The sequence below is a fragment of the Entelurus aequoreus genome, linkage group LG06 (assembly GCF_033978785.1).
Source record: "Entelurus aequoreus isolate RoL-2023_Sb linkage group LG06, RoL_Eaeq_v1.1, whole genome shotgun sequence".
NCBI classification, from domain to species: domain Eukaryota; kingdom Metazoa; phylum Chordata; class Actinopteri; order Syngnathiformes; family Syngnathidae; genus Entelurus; species Entelurus aequoreus.
This window is the reverse complement of record NC_084736.1, coordinates 57,574,735-57,596,270: the sequence shown is the minus strand read 5'-3', so window position 1 is coordinate 57,596,270 and position 21,536 is coordinate 57,574,735. Positions and strand designations below refer to the sequence as shown.

Below are 21,536 nucleotides of genomic sequence, written 5' to 3'. Positions count from 1 at the left end.
CAGTGCAGACGTTAAAAGTTAAAAGATTAAAAGATTTAGCTGAAAGATAAGGAGAAACGTGAATAAAAACGTTCTTTTGTTTTGGAGAATATCACGCACAGCGGGAGGTCAGAGTGCAAGCATGACAGCTTGCTCGCGTCTACTGATAGACAAATGATAGTTTAAATTAACTTATAGATAATCTTTAAGTGAATTAAAAGGGTACTTAAATACACATGAAGTAGTACGTATAATCTTTGAATTAAGGTTATTGATTAGCAATTAATAGGATAGTTAAGACTGTAATTTTAAAACGTGATATGCAAATTGAACTAACCGAGAGGATATGAAAACGATGGGTGTACATGTTTTGAGTTCCAAATTCTGGAGGAAAAAACCTCAACAAAACGTAAAACCATACAGACGGACTTGGGTGGTAGCCACGGTTGTGCTAGGTCAAGCGAGGGTGGAAAGGATATGCAGCAGGGGGACTGCCAATCTGAACAAGACAAGCTCCAAAGTTGTAGCCAGAACATGCTCACAAAAAATACAGGTGTGACAGCAGGACGAACAGCAGGATACAAACAGACCCCTGCTGGACATAAGTGTCAACGGACAATGTTCAACACAATCTTTGAAGCATTCCTTTGTGGTCAACCTGCACACACCTTGTAATGACCTGCTTACGAACTGTGCCCTGACAATTCAATACCGCACAGAAGGAACTTCCTGATGTTGCCTGACAGCACGACATCAGCTGACAACTACTGGGGACGCCTCCCAGGAACGAATGGAAGACGGGGACTACTCCAACTGTCCTAGCACTGGCTGACGGAGGTGCGTCCGTGTGTCCTGCCACCCAGACCGCCAAAGTGTATGATCACCAATTAGACGACTCATAATAGGAGCCTTTTGACTCTTATATATGGTGGGACTCAAGGTATGGCCGCTCATGTGAACTATCCTTACAACAATTAGAATGGTGTAAGATGGACAACTAATGACCCACATTGTTCCCTCTGTTCTGCCTACGAAACCAAAAATTTAGGTCAAATGATAAAACAGGGCGTAGCTGCCGCTGATTGAACCGATACGCAAATACCACATTTTCAATTATTTCGGTTGTCTGTTAAAAACAAAGCTATTGGTTGCAATTTGGACACTCCTGCTGTAGGCTACAAGGAGCTAGCAGCTACACAACAGCTGAGCTAAAATAAAATTTAAGCATATCAAAAAAAAAAAAAAATTGTAGTTGCTTATTACATACACAAAGTCGCAGAGAGACAGAAGTCTGTAGAAAGTATTCAGTAACAAACGTGTCCGCATTATTAAACTTTCTACCACAGGAAACATACTGAACAAATACAGCAGTTACTGTCAGACTCTAATCCGGATTACCTTGTCTATCAGAGACATGGTTAAAACCCACAACACCTTTCGTTCTAATTAATGTCCCGGGGGATAAGATTACAGAAAAGACAGATCGAGTGACAAAGGGGGGAGGAATTATGATTTGTGAAAGGGAAAACATTAAAAGTAGATCAATTTGAGTATGTTGAAATTAAAATCACATTTTCCTCAGAAATGTATTTCAAGGTAATTGTAGTATACCGACCGACCACAGATAAAGACATTTTTCTTGATTCATTTTCAGACATCCTCAAACAGCATAGTATGAAAGAAGTAACGTCATGGGGGACGTTAATCTGGACTGGTTAAATAAAACACGTAGAAAGAAACTTAAGGATATTATAAACGGCTTCTACATGATACAAATGATAAGCAGCCCTACTAGAATTAAAATTGGATGACAAAAATCAAAGAGAACATCTGTAAATACACGAATGCAAAACCAGAAAGAAGAGTGTAAAACAAAAATACCATTGGATTAATAAAACAATTTGGATTCTAATAAAGACATGAGGACTCAGCTCTCATAAGAGAAATTATAACAGGTCTAAATACAGATCGTATGATTTTAAAAGTTTGGAGGAACAAAGTTACAATGTTTATGCGGAAGTCTAAGGCTGACTTTCACTTAGAATTAATCAAAGCTGCAAAAGGGAACATTAGAAAGTATGGAAAACCAAAAAAAAAAACTTACGGAAAGAGAGCAAACAAGAAACAACACTATAACATTAAATATCTATGGCGCTACTATCGCAGACAGTCTGGACATAAGTAATCATTTTAATGAACATTTCATCCAGTCTGTACAAACCCTGAATAAAAAATCCCTCAAAATCAGTGCAAATAATTGTCATTTATTCAGGATGGACTAATTTTAGAATTAACAAATGAAACAAAGTTAAACAAAATCTTCACTGCATTATCAGACTCACGATCTACAGATATATATATATGGGTTGGACACTATCTTCCTAAAAACATATAAGGATTGTATTATTGCTCGTATAACAACAATTGATAAATAAATCAATAACGGAAAACACTTTCCCTACCACGTCGAGAAACTGCTACTATGATTAAATCCATAAAGCAGGAAATAAAGAAGACCAGAACATGTACAGACCAATTAGCCTTCTCCACGTTATAACAAAAGGAATAGAACATTTGAAGTTAAAAGGTGGCTTTGGAGCAATCAAGGCTGCTCACACGGTCGCTAAGATGGGCATTATGTTGACACATCAACTTAATGTGTAGTATATTTATCCATGAGAGCATTTTTGTTGTAGGTATGGCTGTTAAAAGATTGGTTGTTGTTATGAATGATGACAGATGTGAACAAGAGCATGTATGGTCTTTGTGTGATGATGTAAATAAGGTGTGGTTGTATTGTATGGTAAGTATGTGTCCATGAAGGGGCATTTGGTGACTTTTCTTATAATTGATTACATGCTACAGTATGATTATTTTTTGATTAATTATTGATTATTATGAATGTATATATTTATTATGATTAATTAGTGTCATAATTTTATTGCTTGATTTTTGGATCCCTTTAATTTAGGTAGCCAGGGACTAAAGATGGAAAGTAGCTATTTAGATATAATCTGGTACAGAACATATCTGTTTCTGAACTTAATGTTTCTGTGCATTGTCCCATCATAGATAGACTAAATTAAATACAACTATTTAGTGAATTATTGAGGCCACAATAATTCACTGGGTGTTGTAAAATATCAAAGTACTATTGCAAAAGCGAACAGTGACCTCAAACATGACCTGTCCTCCGCCTCTGTTCTTGCTGCGCTTGACTATCAGCTGCCTTTTCTTTTTCTTGGATGTTTCTGAAACTACTAATACTACTACTACTATTACTATTACTACGACTAACACTGTCCCTGTGATGAGGGACAGAGGGGGGAGGTGAGTTTGGATTGGGTCAAGTTTGAGCGTGTTGAGGTTTTATTTAATCGATATGATCAATCCGGTACAAGGATAAAGGAACGTAATGATTTAGATTGACAATTGCAGTGGTTGGCGGAAGCAACCCCAACCTCAAAGGAGGGTGCCAATTCAGTAATTAAATGTTTTGTGAATGATCTAATATCCCGACATGGTTTCCCCAAAAAGATTAGGTCAAACAACGGCACCTATTTTAAGAAAACAGGTTAATCTTCTTCAGTCACAAGATCAGCACTTCTCAGGACCAGTAGCTTCCTAGGAAGGTGGAAAGACCATGAGACCAAAATGGTAAGTTTGCAAAATGTAGAATTTGTGTGCCAGTTCCTCTGTGCAGATTTGAGGATGAAAGCAGCCACTCCAGATTCTCTCGCACTCGCTAAGAGGGGCACGGTCAAAGCCAATCCAGGACCAACACCCAATACCTGACTGGAAGGAACCGAGAGGAGAGACAACACCTTGCCAGCGATGACGAGAACGACTAAGGTTGCCAGCCAATATGTGTCCGTCGGAACTCCAGCAGCTGTGGAAGGAGGCCCTGAAGCAAGCCGAGGGCCTGGACCAAAGCCTCACGCCCCATACTCTGCCCCCGCCTTCCCCAAAGCCCCCACAGCTCCAACTTTTTCTCAGCTTTTCCCCAATTTCGGCCAGCACGCACCGGCCACTGAACAGTCTGCCCAATGGACTGAACCACTCCCCAAAGAGAGACAGACTGTTTGAGTGGATCTCTTTCTTCACCAAGGCAGCCAAAAGCCCAATGAGGTGTCGGCAGGCCACCAGCCTGAGGCACCACCGAGCCATCTATACGAGCTCTAATCGAACATGGACTCATACGAAATTCAGTTGTGTGTTCAAAATCAATTGATAATTAACAATATTGGTAACTACATTCATTGCAAATGCCGGGAACATATTTTTGCAAATGTCTTACAGTCATAAGTCTATATACATTCATCTATTTATGTTCAATGATGTTCATGATCAAAGTATTTGTTATTCCTTTACTAAATCAAAGGGTAGGCCACTAATTGTGTTCTGTGAGATGGTTTTACTGCAGGCTGGTAACAGCGATCGCTCTGAAGGAGGGTCATAGACGGAATTTTTGCCTCGTATAAAAACATTGAGGTTTTTGCCTCTATCTGTGGTTAACTTAGTGGTCTACATCAGAAATTGTTTTGGTCCAGGGTCTTAGACCCTGGAAGGAGGGTATGTCGTAGAATTTCTGACCTCTTGACCTATATTTCTTGTCTTTTAAGAATGTCCGCTCATTTTCAATTCTCTTGTATTTTGTGCCATTGAATGGACCAGTTGTGGGACAAAAGTGAATATTAAGTTGTGCCAACCTGTCTACAGAATGTGTTGACTGTCTAAAGGATTCGAGTTGTTATGGAACAGATAGGGATAACAGACAGACATTGACGCATTAGATAACAAACAATGACGCACAAGAGACATATAAAAAAATGGCAGAAGACCGGAACTCGACAGTGATTTTGGCTTGTGTGTGTCTTGTTTACTCCGGAGTAACATGTGGTCTGTCTGCACGGCTAACTTAATTCAACCTGCACTTCTGATAATGGGTAAATACATTTGTTGTACTAAACTACTTTTGTTGCCTGTTTAAGCTTCGGACAATCCACTACAGTGGAAAATTGCTTCCAAACATCAACATAATATTTGTTTGCTAGCAACAAGGCACTGGGCATACCTGCACACGCTACAGCAAATGAATAACTATGAATATTTCATAAAAACATGCTCGGTTAGCATTGAAGATAGCTAGTAATTAGCGCTCTAGTGGCCAGCTAGCAATCAGCACGCTATTTGCCAGCTAGTGATCAGCCTGCTAGTTTCCATCTAAAGATTAACGCTTTAGTTGCCAGCTAGCGATCAGCCTGCAACTTGTCAGCTGGTTAATAGCGCTCTAATTGCCAGGTTATGAATAACTGTCCGGCCACCGCTGCTGCTCACTGCTCCCCTCTCCTCCCAGGGGGTGAACATGGGGATGGGTCAAATGCAGAGGATACTTTCACCACACCTAGTGTGTGTGTGACTATCATTGGGACTTTAACTTTTACTTTACTTGCCAGTTAGCGAATGACAATCCAGTTGCCAGCTAGCGTTTAACGCACTTGTTGTCAGTTAGCTAATACCACTTTTGCTGCAAGCTAGGTGATTAGCGCTTTGGTTGTCAGCTAGTTTAGCAACTAGTTTAGCACACTAGTTGCCAGCTAATGATTAACACTTTAGTTGTCAGCTAGGCATTAACGCGCAAGTTGACTACTGGTGATTAGTGTGTTAGTTTTCAGCTAGTATTTAGCAGACTAGTTAAAAGCTAGTGGTTTGCGCGTTAGTTGTCTGCTAGTGTTTAGCACACTAGTTGCCAGCAAACAATTAGCGCACTAGTTGTCAGCTAAGGATTAACATGGCAGTTGCCGGCTAATGATTAGCGTATTAGTTGTCAGCTAGTGTTTAGCACACACTAGCGCGCTAGTTTCCAGCTAGCATTAGCACACTTGTTGTCAGCTAGCAAATACCACGTTACTTGTCAGCTAATCAGCTAGTGATGAAAAGGCTAATTGCCAGCTAGTGATTAGCGCATTAGTTGTCAGCTAGTGTTTAGCACACTAGTTGACGGTGTGTGTGTGCGTGTGTGTGTGTGTGTGTGTGTGTGTGTGTGTGTGTGTGTGTGTGTGTGTGTGTGTGTGTGTGTGCGTGCGTGTGTGTGTGTGTCTGCGCTACCTTATTGTACGTGGATGATGTCTGGGTAGTTGGCCAGGTGTCACTGATAAAGAGTGTATGTGTGTGTGTGTGTGCGTGTGTGTGTGTGTGTGTGTGTGTGTGTGTGTGTGTGTGTGTGTGTGTGTGTGTGTGTGTGTGTGTGTGTGTGTGTGTGTGTGTGTGTGTGTGTGTGTGTGTGTGTGTGTGTGTGCTACCTTTCTGTACGTGGATGATGTCTGGGTAGTTGGCCAGGTGTCCCTGATAAAGTGTCACCAAATCCACAACGGGATCCAGATCCCTGCTGGGCTGCTCTGCAAAGAAGTCCCCGATGGACTCGTAGGCGTCCCCGGAGAAGAAAATAGCTTGGTTGAGTCCAGCAGAGTAGACCTGCTGGTCCATCTCAAAGGCCTGACTCAGTACCTTGAAGGACACGCCCATCTTCTGGTACTCTTTCCTGAAGCCGCTCATCTGCTTGCGGGCGAATTCTGCGGCGGTGGCGTTGAGCTGCAGGGCACTGTCGTCCATCTTCTTGGTGAAGGCCTTGAAGCCGTCGATCTTGCTCTCCACCTCCTGGAAGTCGAGAGGCGCGGGCGGCGTGCTGATGGTGAGGAAGAAGTTGGCGCCCACCATCTCGTCCTTCTCGGCCTTCCTCTTGCCCAGCTTCCAGGCCTTCTCGTCCGTGCTGCTGCAGGTGAGGAAGTGCTGGAAGACGTCACAGCGGGCCAGGACGGGGTGGCTGGTCATGTGGTTCATCCACCAGATGAGACCCTTTCTCCTCTTGGAGATAAAGTCCTCCTCAAAGCGGCCCGTGGCCTGCTTCTCCGGGATGTGAGGCACCGAGATGACGGGGAACTTCTCCACCAGGCGGGCGTAGAGCCAGTCAAAGTGCTTGTAGCGCCGATGCACCTGGTCCTGGGTGTGCGTGGGCGTCAGCTTGTAGGACATGTAGCTCTTCATGCCTTTGAACTTGGTCTGCTTGGTGGGGTCGTCTATTGCGCAGGAAAACGGGTACGGGTTCTCCTGCCACTCCGGGCCGTACTGTCCCATCACCACGCAGATCTTGTCCCCGTCTTTGACGAAACCCGCCGCCTCGCCCAGCACGAAGGCTTCTCCGCCGGACTTGACGAACGTGGAGAAGCGGTTCAAATTCCTGCTGACCGACGCCGAGCTCTTGGGGTGCTGTCCTCTCGACATGCAGACGGTGGACACTCTGTAAGTGGTCGGCCCGTTTCCTTCGTAGTACCTGGCGAGGCGAGGCAGGACAGTTCGTACACAGAGGATATGACAAGAAGGCAAAAATAATCATCATTCAAAATAAAATCAAAGAGAGTAGATCACAGGCGTAAAACTTGTGATATTTTATAAACGCCTGGAAATAAATGTATTCTTTCCATTTTCACTTGATTTTGGCAATAATTATTTCAGGCGTAAAAATCTGCTGATATAATTGACTTGATCTGGCTGTTAAAGTTCAAGTCCTATGTACATACTGTACATATACAAGTACATATACATACATACACACATGCATATAATCACGTTTCATCAAACATATATTAACGTTGTTGCCCTAAGGGACACTGGGTAACACATGGCACACTGACAAAACTTAACCTATTGTTACTATAACAATCTACAAGGTTAATATAGTTGGCTTCTCTTTCTTCCCCTCCATTTATCTGCTTTCTTTTGTATTTCAACTTATCATGACATATATGTATTGTTGCATTTGAACAATTGTATTGATAAGAGGTAATTATTGTTAATATTAATTATCAGTAGTGCTATTTCTATTAGTATTTGTATTGCTCCATTTGTAGTGTAATAATTTTAATTGTCATTTATGTATTATTATTTATTTCACTAACTGCTTCTTTGCTATCACTTTTACCATCATTTTTCTACATATCATATTTGCTGATGTTGTTCATTTGTTTGAGTTTGAGTTTATTTCGAACATGCATGCATACAACATTATACATCACAATTTCCAGTTTCTCTATTCAACATGTTTGAAAAGGAGTAGGAAGAAGCAGAGCTTATTTAATCCTACCCGTTTTCCTTTACATAGCAGATGCTAAAACTTTTTTTCACTTCCTGTTCTCAATTTACTCACAATATACTCCATAAGTAATAACAATAACAATAAATAGATAAATAAATAATAATTAGTGAAGTAAGTTATATTTAGCCTCCCTACTTGGCACTCAGCATTAAGGGTTGGAATTGGGGGTTAAATCACCAAAAATGATTCCCGGGCGCGGCCACCGCTGCTGCTCACTGCTCCCCTCACCTCCCAGGGGGTAAACAAGGGGATGGGTCAAATGCAGAAGACAAATTTCACCACACCTAGTGCTACTTTAACTTTAACTTCGTATGGTGAGATGAGTAAGATTATCTAGAAAATGAATGGATGGATGAAATAAATTCAGAATGTTTATCATTGTTGTTGTTGTTGTTGTTGTTTTTGTTATTGTTATTTTTGTGTTTGCTGTTGTTGTTGTTGTCTCTCTGTCTTATCCACCTCTTGTCCCCACAATTTCCCCCTCTGTCTTCCTTTTTTTGTCTTTCTATCCCTTCCTGCTCCGGCCCGGCTGCACAAAATCATAATATAAATCCATTTAATGAAGGGGTTAGAGCAGGGGTCACCAACCTTTTTGAAACCAAGAGCTACTTCTTGGGTACTGATTAATGCGAAGGGCTACCAGTTTGATACACACTTAAATAAATTGCCAGAAATAGCCAATTTGCTCAACTTACCTTTAACTCTATGTTATTATTAATAACTAATTATATTTATCTTTGTGGAAACACTGATCATATTAATGATTTCTCACAATAAATATATATAGAAACAGATAAATATCAATATGCAACACTTTATTTTTATATTTTCTCTAAGTGCACATTTTTCAAATTGAACATTTTCAAATGATCACTTCTTAGACAGTCTTGTGAAATCACAATATCCCATTTTAAGTAGCCAGCCACTAACATTTTTTAACAAATCATGAATTACTTTGCACCATGTTTGTACAAATAATAACTCATGTAAAATACAAAAGTCAACTCTCAAATTTTTAAATAAATCATGTCACACTTTGAACTGGACCGTCAGTTAGTGAAGACCAAGTCTTTAAAATATTTTCTTAGATTTTCAAATTCTATTTGAGTTTTGTCTCTCTTAGAATTAAAAATGTTGAGCAAAGCGAGACCAGCTTGCTAGTAAATAAATAAAATTTAAAAAAATAGAGGCAGCTTACTGGTAAGTGCTGCTATTTGAGCTATTTTTAGAACAGGCCAGCGGGCTACTCATCTGGTCCTTACGGGCTACCTGGTGCCCGCGGGCACCGCGTTGGTGACCCCTGGGTTAGAGTGTCTGCCCCCCCAACCCCCCACCCCCCTCCCTCCACACCCCTGATTGTAAATAATGTAAATAATTCAATGTGATTATCTTGTGTGATGACTGTATTATGATGATAGTATATATGATAGTATATATCTGTATCATGAATCAATTTAAGTGGACCCCGACTTAAACAAGTTGAAAAACTTATTCGGGTGTTACCATTTAGTGGTCAATTGTACGGAATATGTACTTCACTGTGCAACCTACTAATAAAAGTCTCAATCAATCAAAAAGGTTGTGAGTTCAAACCACGGCCGAGTCATACCAAAGACTATAAAATGGGACCCATTACCTCCCTGCTTGGCACTCAGCATCGAGGGTTGAAATTGGGGGCTAAATCACCAAAAATGATTCCCGGGCGCGGCCACCGCTGCTGCTCACTGCTCCCCTCACCTCCCAGGGGGTGGAACAAGGGGATGGGTTAAATGCAGAGAGTAATTTCACCACACCTAGTGTGTGTGTGACTATCAGTGGTACTTTAACTTTAACTTAATATGAATAAGGCAACAAGAGAAGTATCCAACACTTTTCTTTTGTAAAGTAAGTTTGTACAGCCGATATGGGCATCTACATCAACTGTATGATTTGCCCGAGGAGCTGGACAGGACAAAAAAACCTAAAAAAAAGTCCAAGTCCGAGTCCATTATCACCCTTATAACTGTACCTGCTGCCCATAGTTCCCGGCTCGTCCGCCACAGTTGAACTGTCGTCCCAGTCGTCGTCCCAGTCGTCGTCGCTGGTCTGCTGGTAGGTCTGTGGAGGCGCCTTGACAGCGTCCGGGACATTGTCCACCGTGGTCTGACCGGAGCCGTCCAAGCCCGCGGGCGGTACGTTGGCATAGCGGGAGCCAGATGTGTTGTTGTTGTCGCTCCGCAGGATCTCCACGTAGGACGCGGGGATAAGTCCCCTCTCGCCGTTGCTGTTGGTCCCCTCCAGCCAGCCCTCGATGTCCTTCTCGCTGCACAAACTTACTATCTCGTTCTCCCGCACGGACACCTCGCCGGGGTTCTCGGAGGTGAAGTCGTAAATGGCTCTAGCCCGCAGCGCCATGGTTGGTGAGCGGTACTGCCTGGCCGCTGCTGCCCGGGCAGTGAAGCGGGCTGGTCGGGCTAACTTCCGAGCGGGTGACGGATCTGCACGGCGGGCAGCCTAGCTATAGCTCTTCTCCGCCCCTCAATCTCGACACCGGTGACAATTTAATTATTCGATGCCTTTGCGCCTTCAAAGCTAAAAAAAAAAAAAAAAAGGTAGATTTATTTTCCGCTATTTTGCACCTCGGGATGATTCGCTGATGCTGCTTGTAGCAACAACAGGACTCAGCCAGGGCGACTAATCGAGGGCGGAGCTGCTGGTGTGTGATCCTCCTCCAGACAGCAACAATCAATCACAACCTCCACTACGTAGTAGACCAAAGGTATTTTAAGGACGTACTCGGGGATTTTAAACGTATTTTTTGTTTTGTTTTATGGTAGTTCTATGGTAATGTCTGAATCTGATCAAAATATTCAATATTAAACACCAGCTGACCAGTGCAAATGTTTTGTTTATAATATAGATTATTTAAATGTAAGATTAAAAAAACATGCTTGTCTATATTTAAGAAAAAAAAACTACATAGCAGAAACATAAAACATAAAAGGTCCAACCTTGAAGTAGTGACTTTTGTCTTGTAAACACTCCCCTCTAGTGGACACCTTTTAGTACAGCAACCTCAAGTCATATTTCTTAATCACATTCAGCGAGAAAAAAATAGATATAATTCAATTTTAATGACGTACTTATGAAATTATATGTATATATACTTTTTGGGGTCACTGGAGCCTATCTCAGCTGCATACAGGCGGTAGGCGGGGTACCAGTGACGTGCAGTCACTGGAGGCAGGTGAGGCCTCACTTGCCATCATGGAAAGAAAAAAAATGTAAAAAGAAAAAAAAAATTTAAATTGTTATATGTATCCAGTGATTATACTATTAAGTTATTTTCCATTTAACTTCACCAGTTTTAGATTATTTTTATTCAAAATCGCGGAATTTTCACATTTGCCGTTCAAATACTGAGAAGAGACTTGCGGTGATCAGCAGCCAGTTGAGGCACTTCACTCAGTTGAGCCATGGATTGCGGACTCGGTTAACTGCTGGACTGCTGTGCAGTGAGACTGTATTGCTATATGAACTATATTATACATTTCCATAGTTTAGTTAGCTGAGGTATATAATGTACAGTGTATTTTGTCAACAACTGTATGTGTGTAAGGTGTTTCTTGTGCTGAGCAATCATAAAACTGATGCAAAGACGCACTGGCTGAGGCCTCCTGGTGGTAGAGAATGCACCCGCGCCGTAGAATGCACCCTGACGGGAGTGTTATACACTCAAAAAAATGATTCAAGCCCTTCTTAGATGTGACACATTTAAGTATTGTTGAATTTATTAAAAAATATCTAGTTTTAAAATATACACATATATATTTAATCAGTGAAACATAACATTTCTCATAATTGATCCAATGGGATTGATTTGATGTTGATCAACGCAAAATAAATGAGTTCAGAACTTGGAGCCGCCCTTTGCGCATGCGCATATCATCTTCGCGGGCATAACTCATTAGCGTAACGTCTTCTGGCGGGAGTGGACCGCATCAGCAGGAACCGAGAAGCAAGTTGGAGCTCGTGTTTGGTAAGTATTATTTTTTATTTTATAGCTGTAGTACTGTAGACTGTACCGCTAGTGTATCGTGCTATATACCACATTTCGTGAATTGTTTGTGGGGGCGAACTTTACTTTTTAAAGTCCGACTTTGCATGCTAGCTTAATTGGTAACTTCCACCATGGCCACTAGCTTAATAGTCCACACGTGAACAGTCGGAAAACTGCGAGGTGAACGAACTTTCCCTCCCTTATTATATTACATAAGTCAGGCCGGGATGAACGTGAGGAGCAGCGTGAGCGGGGAAGATTATTGACGCGACAGTCGGAGATAAATGTCTGCCCGTGTAGTTTGACTTTATTCAATGTGTGTGCTTCCACTGGGTCCCCTGCGCTGTGTGTCAGCTCCGGTAGTCCAGAGACTGCCTGTATGTGTGTTTTAATATGTTTTTATAAGTATTATATAGTGTTTTATACCTCATTCAGAGTATTATCTTGCGCTATCGCGAGTGAATATATTTAATTATCGCAGGAATTCGTTTGTCTCGGCAAACCGGCTGTGTTCTCTGTGATGCGGAGGGAGACCGCAGCTGGTGGTTGAGGACGGTCGAAGGTGCACGGAGCCTTGACGGACAGGAGCGGACACGCAATGCACACGGATCTGGTTGAAGTTCAAGCACCAGATCCGGTTAGTGTTGTGCTTGCCCTGTTTTGTTGAACTCCATCCTCTCCGCCGGTCTATGCCTCTTACACCCTCTCTCCTTCAGTAAAGCCGTCGATTAAGCAGTAAATGTAGATTCTAGTTTACAGATGGTCAGTGAATACATACAGGAAGGTTAATATTGTTCCTGTATGTTTGATATTGTATTTAACTTAATTATTTAAACGTATTTGTTTGTCAAATAATTGGTAGTCTATTCTAAATGTTCAAATGTTATCTTGTTTTATTGGTCAGAGCTTTTATTCAATTTCAACTTGTCTGCATTTCTGGGTATTCTGTTACTTGCACTCACAACTTAATATGTTATCATCTTTTGCAGATTGATCTTTTTTTTCAAGCTTCATGTGGCAGCCTCCTAATGTTAAGCATTACCAAGCTCCTTGTGGCAGCATAGTGATTGTAAGTAATAGGTTTAATGCTGGTACAAGCTGATCTCTATCATTGTCATCCTTTTGATGTGATACATGCTAATTCTCTTTATTCTCTATTTCAGGATTATGAATTTGGCAGTGTAAAGAATGCAGTTTGGAACTAGTTAGCAGGTATTTGTTGTTGCAGCATTTTAGGCAGACTCATGGGCATTTAAGGGGCAGTTATCGCTATCCATGTCCATACACAGATTGCCCGTGCAGTTTTAGTACATGGAGTAAGCTACTAAATCATACATACAAAGTTCATGGTAAACAGCAAACTCCCAAAACAGCAGAAGTAGCTACATTCAAGTGTCATGTGTGCACATGCAAAGACCTAACAACAGAAAGAGATTATTTTCAACACATAAATCGACATCTGAGGCGTAATGAAACAGTTCCATGTATGTTTTTAGGTTGCTCATTTAAAACAAATGTATATAGTACATTTGACACACACAAAAACAGGAAACACAACCAACATTCATCGATACATTTTAAAGCTAATGTTGTCAGCACAAGAGGTCAGTTGCGTGAGTCAGACAATTCTGAAGCTGGATTAATAGAGTCTGTCAATACAGATCATGAATTTGAAACACTTAGTTGTGATGATGCAACAGAATTGAACCTGCAAATAAATATTGAACAGAAAATTGCTTGCATTTTATTGAATTTAGAAAATATTGTTCATATTTCAAAGTCAGTTATTGATGAGGTCCTTTCTGAATTTCACTACATATTAAGTACAGCATCTTGGCCTGTCACAAAAGCTTTAGTTTCGGATGTATTCCAGCATCATAAAATACAACTTCAAGAGTCACTAACTGATGAGCTGTCCACTGTCCTATGCCAATCTAATCCATTAGGCGTAGCTATCGCAAAGGATGGCCCCCTTGCTACTGCATATAAACGTAAACAGTACTATACATCTCACTTTTCTGTTTTAGAGCCAGTTGAGTACATACTAGATGCCCAGAGAAATAGAACATTTCAATACGTTCCTATATTACAATCTCTTCAACAATTGTTCACTCATAAAGGTGTTCTTGAGCATCTTGAAACTCAGAAAATACAAGACCATACAGGCTTCCAAGAGTACAGAACCGTAAGAGACGGTGAGTACTATAAACAAAATCTTTTTCTGTCTGGGGAAGGTTTTAGGATAGCAGTAAATCTATATGTTGATGATTTTGAGATTTGTAACCCACTTGGGACATCTCGTAGAAAACACAAACTCTGTGGCGTCTATTGGGTTTTAGGCAATTTACCACCAGGTTCCCATTCAACACTGGTGTCAATATATTTAGCGGTTTTATGCAAATCTGATGATGTCAAGGCCTATGGCTATGTAAAAGTTTTGGAGCCTCTCTTGCAAGACTTAAGCATATTAGAACAGCACGGTGTCTTTATTTCTGAACTTGGTCAGTTTGTCAAAGGTACTGTCCAGTGTGTTATAGCTGACAACCTCGCAGCACATGGGTTAGGTGGATTTGTTGAGAGTTTTTCCAGTGGGTCTGTATGCAGGTTTTGTACTGGTAATAAATCAGAATTTCAGACCAAAGATGTAAAGTCGGGTGCTTTCCAACTTAGAAACAGAGACCTTCATGATATTCATGTCCAGTCTGCTCAGGAGAATACAATTACTTGCTGTGGTGTCAAAAAACAGTGTATTTTAACAGAGCACCTTTCACACTTTCATGTTAGCACTGGCTATCCTCCTGACATTCTACACGATCTCTTCGAGGGTGTTGTTCCTGTCGAACTTTCACGCTGTAGTAGTTTATTGATCGCAAAAAAGTACTTAACGCTTGATGGGCTTAACATATCGATTCAGACATTCCCATACAAGTGTGTGGACAAAACCAATCGCCCCCATGCCATACCACGCTCTTTCACATGTAATAACACTATAGGTGGCAATGCGCATGAAAATTGGACCTTGCTAAGATTGCTTCCTTTGATGATTGGGCAAATTCTTCCGGAGGATGAGCCAGCATGGCAGGTGATTTTAGATCTTAAGGACATAGTTGAGTTGGTCACGGCTCCAGTTCACACAGATGAAACCATTGCATATTTGGAGTCCAGAATCTACGATCACAGACAGCGCTATCTTGAACTCTTTCCACATGTCAAACTCCTACCAAAACATCACTTCTTAGAGCACTATCCACAAATGATATGTTGCTTTGGACCTCTTATTGCCCTGTGGACGATGAGATTTGAGGCTAAACATAGCTTTTTCAAGCAGGTTGCTCGTCACACTAACTGCTTCAAGAATATTTCTCGTTCACTAGCTATAAAACACCAGTACATGCTTGCCTATCATGCACATTCATCCAGTCTTAAAAAGTCATCCCTAGAGGTCACAGATGTCTCAATTATGCCCGTTGATGTCCTTAATGAGGGAGTAGTGTCTGCTCTTAAGAAGTTACACCCAGATGTTACTGAGGTTCATGTGGCAAAAAAAGTGTCCTGCAATGGTCTGCATTACAGTGAGGGGATGCTTATTGTACACGGATCTGTAGATGGACTGCCTAAATTTAATGAGATCCTGCAACTGTGCATTCTTAAGGAGAAACTGTGTTTTGTAGTTAAAGATCTATGTGCTTAGTATTGGGAGCATTATGGTGGATTTGAGCTGTCATCCCCACCCACTACAGAGGTTTCCCTTGTTGAGCTTGGTGACCTGGTAGATCCATATCCTCTTGTGGCGTACATGGTTGAGGGTTTGCGCATGGTAATGCTAAAAAGATTCATCATTGTCAAAGGTTAGTGTCATTGTTAAACCTAAATGGTCTGAGCTCTAGATGCCAGGCTCTTGCACATTTTTTTAAACTTGAATTTTAAACATAACTCTAATGTATTGCTTTCCTCTCCTTCTCTTTTTCTTTGTCTGCTCAACATTAGATTAAAGGTGTTCCAACATGGGGAGCCCAGCTGTTCTGCGGATAATTTTTGGTGACGAGTCTGACTCTAGAAAACTAACACTCGATTCTGGAATTCCATCAGCAGTGGAGGACCTATATTTGTTAGTTAAGACATTCTTTCAACTCAAAGAGGACTTCAGGTTGCAATATATGGATGCTGACTTCAACGAGTTTATTAACTTAACTTCAGTGTCTGAAATTAAAAACAAAAGCACGCTGAAAGTTATATACATTCCTGTTTTTTCACCTGTGGAGCCCTGCATCACGCTGTATACAGTAGACTCATCTGGTGAGCTCTCAAATACCTCTTGCTCAAATCCTGAAACTCCTGCTTCATCTATAGACTCATCCTGCAGGGATGATACACCGTTCACATCAACCCCAGAGTCATCTCTAGAAACTCAGCTTTCAAAGTTGTCTTCCTGGCCCAAGGTGTTTTTGGTACCCAAATTCACATATGATGCAGAGTTTGAGCTACAGGACAAGAATAGAGAGTATGAGACAATTGGAACATACTTTAACCCTGGCCCAAAGTTAAAAGGAGTCATTCTTGATGGCCTAGCCCAAGAAATGTTGAAATACACAAAATATCCAAAAGACTATCAGTGTGAAGAGGTAGCAGCAGCATTGACGAGAGCTCATCCTTGTTTGGGACAGCTGGGATCCAAGACAGGATTTTGGGGATGGAAACAGTCACTGAAGTATAAAATGCAAAACTATCGAACAAAGCTGGGGCGACTCGGACATCCTGAAATACGTGTGAACTCCTTTAAGCACAAACGTGAAGGCCAAGGCAAAGCTGCAGCCAACATCAAGAAAGCGAGAAAGGCTGAAGTTTACTACATACCACTGCACCCAAAAGGCGAAACCACAGAAAGCTTGGAGAGTGAGAGAATCGCTTTGTTGTCAGAAATAAAAAAACGTGACAATGAAGTGGTGATAAAAGCAAAAATGGAAAAAACCTTCTCCCACAGACGACGAGAGGTCGTTGAACAGAGGCCCATGATAGAGGAATTTAAAAACCGGTGGCCTGCCCTGTTCCAGCAGAGTGAAGTAAGTTAACTTGTATTTTTATTTATGGATATTTAAATGTAAGAAAATGGCAATTTTTTCGAAATACATTTTATTGAACATTTTTCAGATTAATGAGGAGTTCTTGAGGATCACTACAAAGCCACTGCTGTCAAAGTTTATGTCACAACTGGACCACTTTTCACTCAAGCTGATGCAGATCTTCAAAAGCAAAGGAGGCGTGAAGGGGCAACGAATCAAAGAAGTTCTGGCAAAAATAGATTTGGTAAGTACAAATAGTAGAACTGTTATATTTATATATATATATATATATATATATATATATATATATATATATATATATATATATATATATATATATATATATATATATATATATATATATATATATATATATATATATATATATATATATATATATATATATATATATATATATATATCCATCCATCCATTTTCTACCGCTTATTCCCTTCGGAGTCGCGGGGGGTGCTGGAGCCTATCTCAGCTACGAACGGGCGGACGTACACCCTGGACAAGTCGCCACCTCATCGCAGGGCCAACACAGATAGACAGACAACATTCACACTCACATTCACACACTAGGGACCATTTAGTGTTGCCAATCAAACTATCCCCAGGTGCATGTCTTTGGAGGTGGGAGGAAGCCGGAGTACCCGGAGGGAACCCACGCAGTCACGGGGAGGACATGCAAACTCCACACAGAAAGATCCAGAGCCTGGGATTGAACTCACGACTACTCAGGACCTTTGTATTGTGAGGCAAACGCACTAACCCCTTTTCCACCGTGCTGCCTCTATATATATATATATATATATATATATATATATATATATATATATATATATATATATATATATATATATATATATATATATATATATATATATATATATATATATATATATATATATATATATATATGGTAAATGTCCTGAGCTTTGTGCAAAATAGTTGAATGTTTCCCTTTCATTCATCCACTTTGTTGGTGTGCAAAACAACTACAAGCTCGTTTGGGGCCTTTATGGTTGTGTGCCCTGCTCAGAAATGTGTTAAAGATGCAATACTCTAGTCTTCAGAAGCTGTGCTCGTTTATCTAGTTTTCTTTACACCCTCTACTCAACTTGCCCCCCTCCCTGTGCCACTGTTGCACCAATATTTAGCTAAATTCTGTTTTGATTTTTCACCCCTGCTTTAGTGTGACGACATTGACATCAGGAGGGAGTGCATCCTGAGAAGCCTTGTTATCTACCTCAATGAAGATCCAGACACATTCTTCAAGGAATATCTGGTAAGTTAATATTTTGTGTTACACAATAGCATGAAATAATGTTACCCATTCTTACTTACATATATTGTGGTCCTTTGAGCTCAACACATTACAACTTTTTGAATAACTGGCATTTTGTAAACAATGGGGCTCTTTGAATGTTTACTTTTGTTTGAAATCACTGGTAGGTGCAAGAAAAGACAGAGTCAGTCTCCTAAGCTGGTAGTGGCAAACGGGCAGAGGCCCTGTGGAGTAAAACAGCTATTTATGTCCCACAGGTCCATCTATCAGGATGTGGTTGCCTAAAGGATCATGTTCAATTCCATTATGTTCATGGCTGCTTGCTGAAGTTATTTACTGGCCAATTTCAAACATTATATATATATATATATATATATATATATATATATATATATATATATATATATATATATATATATATATATATATATATATATATATATATATATATATATATATATATATATATATGGTTAACTTTCCAATCATGTTTAACTCATGATACAAAAATGATTGATGTGACAAGCAATGAGGGCTTTTAAAAAAAAAGCAAATTCGTATATAACACATTACATATGCATGCAACAAAACAATTCCTTTTCTGCTAGTGGTGTTCAGCATTTTACCTAACACAAGTGTTCTGTTTTTGTGTTGTTGTTCAGGCCTCCGCCACTGAGGATGCAGAAAGGGACATTGCCCTCACAGTCATGGGGATAAACATCATCCGTGGAGATGGCGATAGGCAGCCAGAGGATGTGGGAGTTGTTATCGAAGGCATCAAAGTCCTAAGCAACGTGGACACCGTCATCATGGGGATTATAATGATGTTTGGGCGCATTTATGCCCTTGATCTAAGCTTTCCAGACAACCTCAAGTACACATTTGAGTTTCTCCAGAAGATCCTAATGAACCTGGATGGGCAAAAGCTGAACACAAAGATACAGCAGCTGAAAATCAAGTTGTTTGCATGAGAGGTGAACACTTGTTGACAAAGTTCATCATCGGATCTTTATTTTTGGTTGTATTTTATTGCCTTCATTGTCACCCACTTAAGACAATATGACCTACAACATTTTGAACTTCAGAATTGGACCTAACTTTACCTCCCCATTTTATCTCTGAGTGTGACTACCCTCCACACTTCTCGCATCCATTTCTCTCCTCCGTTTCATCACTCAACCCTGGATAAATGGATTAAGTTCGACTCAAGACTTTGGAATTTTATTTTGTATTTTTTGAATAACTAGTACTTTTTTCATGTTTTGTTTTTACTTGCTTACATTCAAAGGATATTTGCTGCTAGCATCCCATTAATATCAGATTCCTGATCTGCGAATATTGAGTTTTTCTTATTTATTTTTGTTTGTTGCCAATTTGATCCATGTTGTTTCCTTTTATTTAACTCTAGTACATTAAGGCTAATGGCTACATTAGCACACTTGCGCAGTACTCAAATGTGTTTTTGCAGTTTCCTTTGTGGCGCTGAGTGTTAATTTTACACCACTTTAGGCTATTTTGGAGAACCGTTTCTCGTAAAGTTTTCCTTGCGTTATTTAAGAAAAGTTAAAAGGTGTTTTATAACTAAGACTGAGTTCTCTTGGCTTTTTATCAAGTCAATTTGACATATTTGTTAATATAAAACTTAAGTTATTGGTCTGTGTTGGTACGCAAATCTGACATTGGTCTTTATGTAAAATTTACTTCTTGATGTTTTGTTTTCACTGAAATTTAACATTTTGGTTTGTGTTTTCAAGTAACATTGACATCTTGTGGTGTTATATTCAAGATTGTTGAATTAAGGATTATTCTACATTAAAAATACCAACCAGGTTTTGTCTGATGTGTTTTATGGGATCAAGGGTAATTTTTAGCTTGCTTAATTTCCAATACATTTTGAGTTGGGCACATATAAATAAATTTCGCTTAGTAACCAAAATCATTTCCTTTTAGCTGTATTTGTTAAAAATTAGTCTGACAAATGTAAATCAATTTCGCTTAGTTATTGCAATAATTTCATTTTGGCTTTATTTGCTAAAAATTAGTTGGACTAACTCATTTTTATTGTATTGCGAGAATGTACTAATTTTGAGTTGGGGGAACATATATTTGTTGGATGGAAATCCTGCCCTCATTTTAATTGAGTTAATCCAATGAGTCATTTTTTTGAGTGTATCAACTAAAGTCCACACTTAAACTTTCCACGTGCAAGATTGAATCTATTTAAAAAAGTTATTTAATAAGAAGCCAAAAAGTGCAAAAACAATAATGTTCGTGTTGGAGGAGTTGTGAATGACTGCAGGGCCACAACATTAGGTACAGCTGCAGACTGCAGCACAGATTTCATATTTCATTCATTCACAACTCCTCCAACACGAAGGTGTGGTGAAATTTGTCCTCTGCATTTGACCCATCCCCTTGCTCACCCCCTGGGAGGTGAGGGGAGCAGTGGGCAGCAGCGGCGCCGCGCCCGGGAATAATTTTTGGTGATTTGACCCCCAATTCCAACCCTTGATGCTGAGTGCCAAGCAGGAAAGAATGCTGGTATGAGTTTTTAAACATAACCCGTTAACTGCTGCCAAACAAATGGTGAATAAGATACTCTTTAGGGTTCATATGTTTGTAAATCTGACTGTGATGAAGTCAGTGCCTCACCAGCCATTAAGAGGGGTTAGTGCGTCTGCCTCACAATACGAAGGTCCTGAGTAGTCGTGAGTTCAATCCCGGCCTCGGGATCTTTCTGTGTGGAGTTTGCATGTCCTCCCCGTGACTGCGTGGGTTCCCTCCGGGTACTCCGGCTTCCTCCCACCTCCAAAGACATGCACCTGGGGATAGGTTGATTGGCAACACTAAATTGGCCCTAGTGTGTGAATGTGAGTGTGAATGTTGTCTGTCTATCTGTGTTGGCCCTGCGATGAGGTGGCGACTTGTCCAGGGTGTACCCCGCCTTCCGCCCGATTGTAGCTGAGATAGGCTCCAGCGCCCCACGTGACCCCGAAGGGAATAAGCGGTAGAAGG

At 40.5% G+C, this 21,536-nt stretch overlaps 2 protein-coding genes across 6 annotated transcripts in view; one reads left to right on the top strand and one right to left on the bottom strand.

Annotated features, from left to right (window-relative positions):
- The window catches only part of snx18a (sorting nexin 18a), a 190,156-nt gene extending 179,303 nt beyond the window's left edge, over window positions 1-10,853 (bottom strand). For all 3 annotated transcript variants that reach the window (XM_062051052.1, XM_062051053.1, XM_062051049.1), the window contains exons 1-2: window positions 10,140-10,853; window positions 6,282-7,309 (exon numbers count right to left, since the gene is read on the bottom strand). In XM_062051052.1, the coding sequence (XP_061907036.1) occupies window positions 6,282-7,309; window positions 10,140-10,525 (1,414 nt within the window). In that variant the 5' untranslated portion in view covers window positions 10,526-10,853. The remainder of the gene's footprint in view (window positions 1-6,281; window positions 7,310-10,139) is intronic.
- A 2,516-nt stretch (window positions 10,854-13,369) lies between these two features.
- LOC133652371 (uncharacterized) lies at window positions 13,370-20,107 on the top strand. 3 transcript variants are annotated; one of them, XM_062051055.1, is made up of 7 exons: window positions 13,370-13,382; window positions 15,911-16,018; window positions 16,158-17,063; window positions 17,152-17,230; window positions 17,319-17,474; window positions 18,429-18,521; window positions 19,184-20,107. In XM_062051055.1, exons 4-7 carry the CDS (start codon window positions 17,180-17,182, stop codon window positions 19,490-19,492), a joined length of 609 nt encoding a protein of 202 aa, XP_061907039.1. In that variant the 5' UTR covers window positions 13,370-13,382; window positions 15,911-16,018; window positions 16,158-17,063; window positions 17,152-17,179; the 3' UTR covers window positions 19,493-20,107. The 3 variants fall into 3 exon arrangements, with proteins under 3 accessions (XP_061907039.1, XP_061907038.1, XP_061907040.1); XM_062051054.1 differs by having other exon boundaries at window positions 16,158-17,230; XM_062051056.1 differs by lacking the exons at window positions 13,370-13,382; window positions 15,911-16,018; window positions 16,158-17,063; window positions 17,152-17,230; window positions 17,319-17,474 and adding an exon at window positions 17,735-17,986.
- Window positions 20,108-21,536: the final 1,429 nt, after the last annotated feature.

Excerpts from the sequence above, each read along its gene's own strand:
- LOC133652371 (XM_062051054.1), top strand. The coding sequence starts at position 16,175 with ATGGGGAGCCCAGCTGTTCTGCGGATAATTTTTGGTGACGAGTCTGAC. Across the intron at positions 17,231-17,318 it reads CCCTGTTCCAGCAGAGTGAA|ATTAATGAGGAGTTCTTGAG; the intron begins GTAAGTTAACTT and ends AACATTTTTCAG. Across the intron at positions 17,475-18,428 it reads TTCTGGCAAAAATAGATTTG|TGTGACGACATTGACATCAG; the intron begins GTAAGTACAAAT and ends CCCCTGCTTTAG.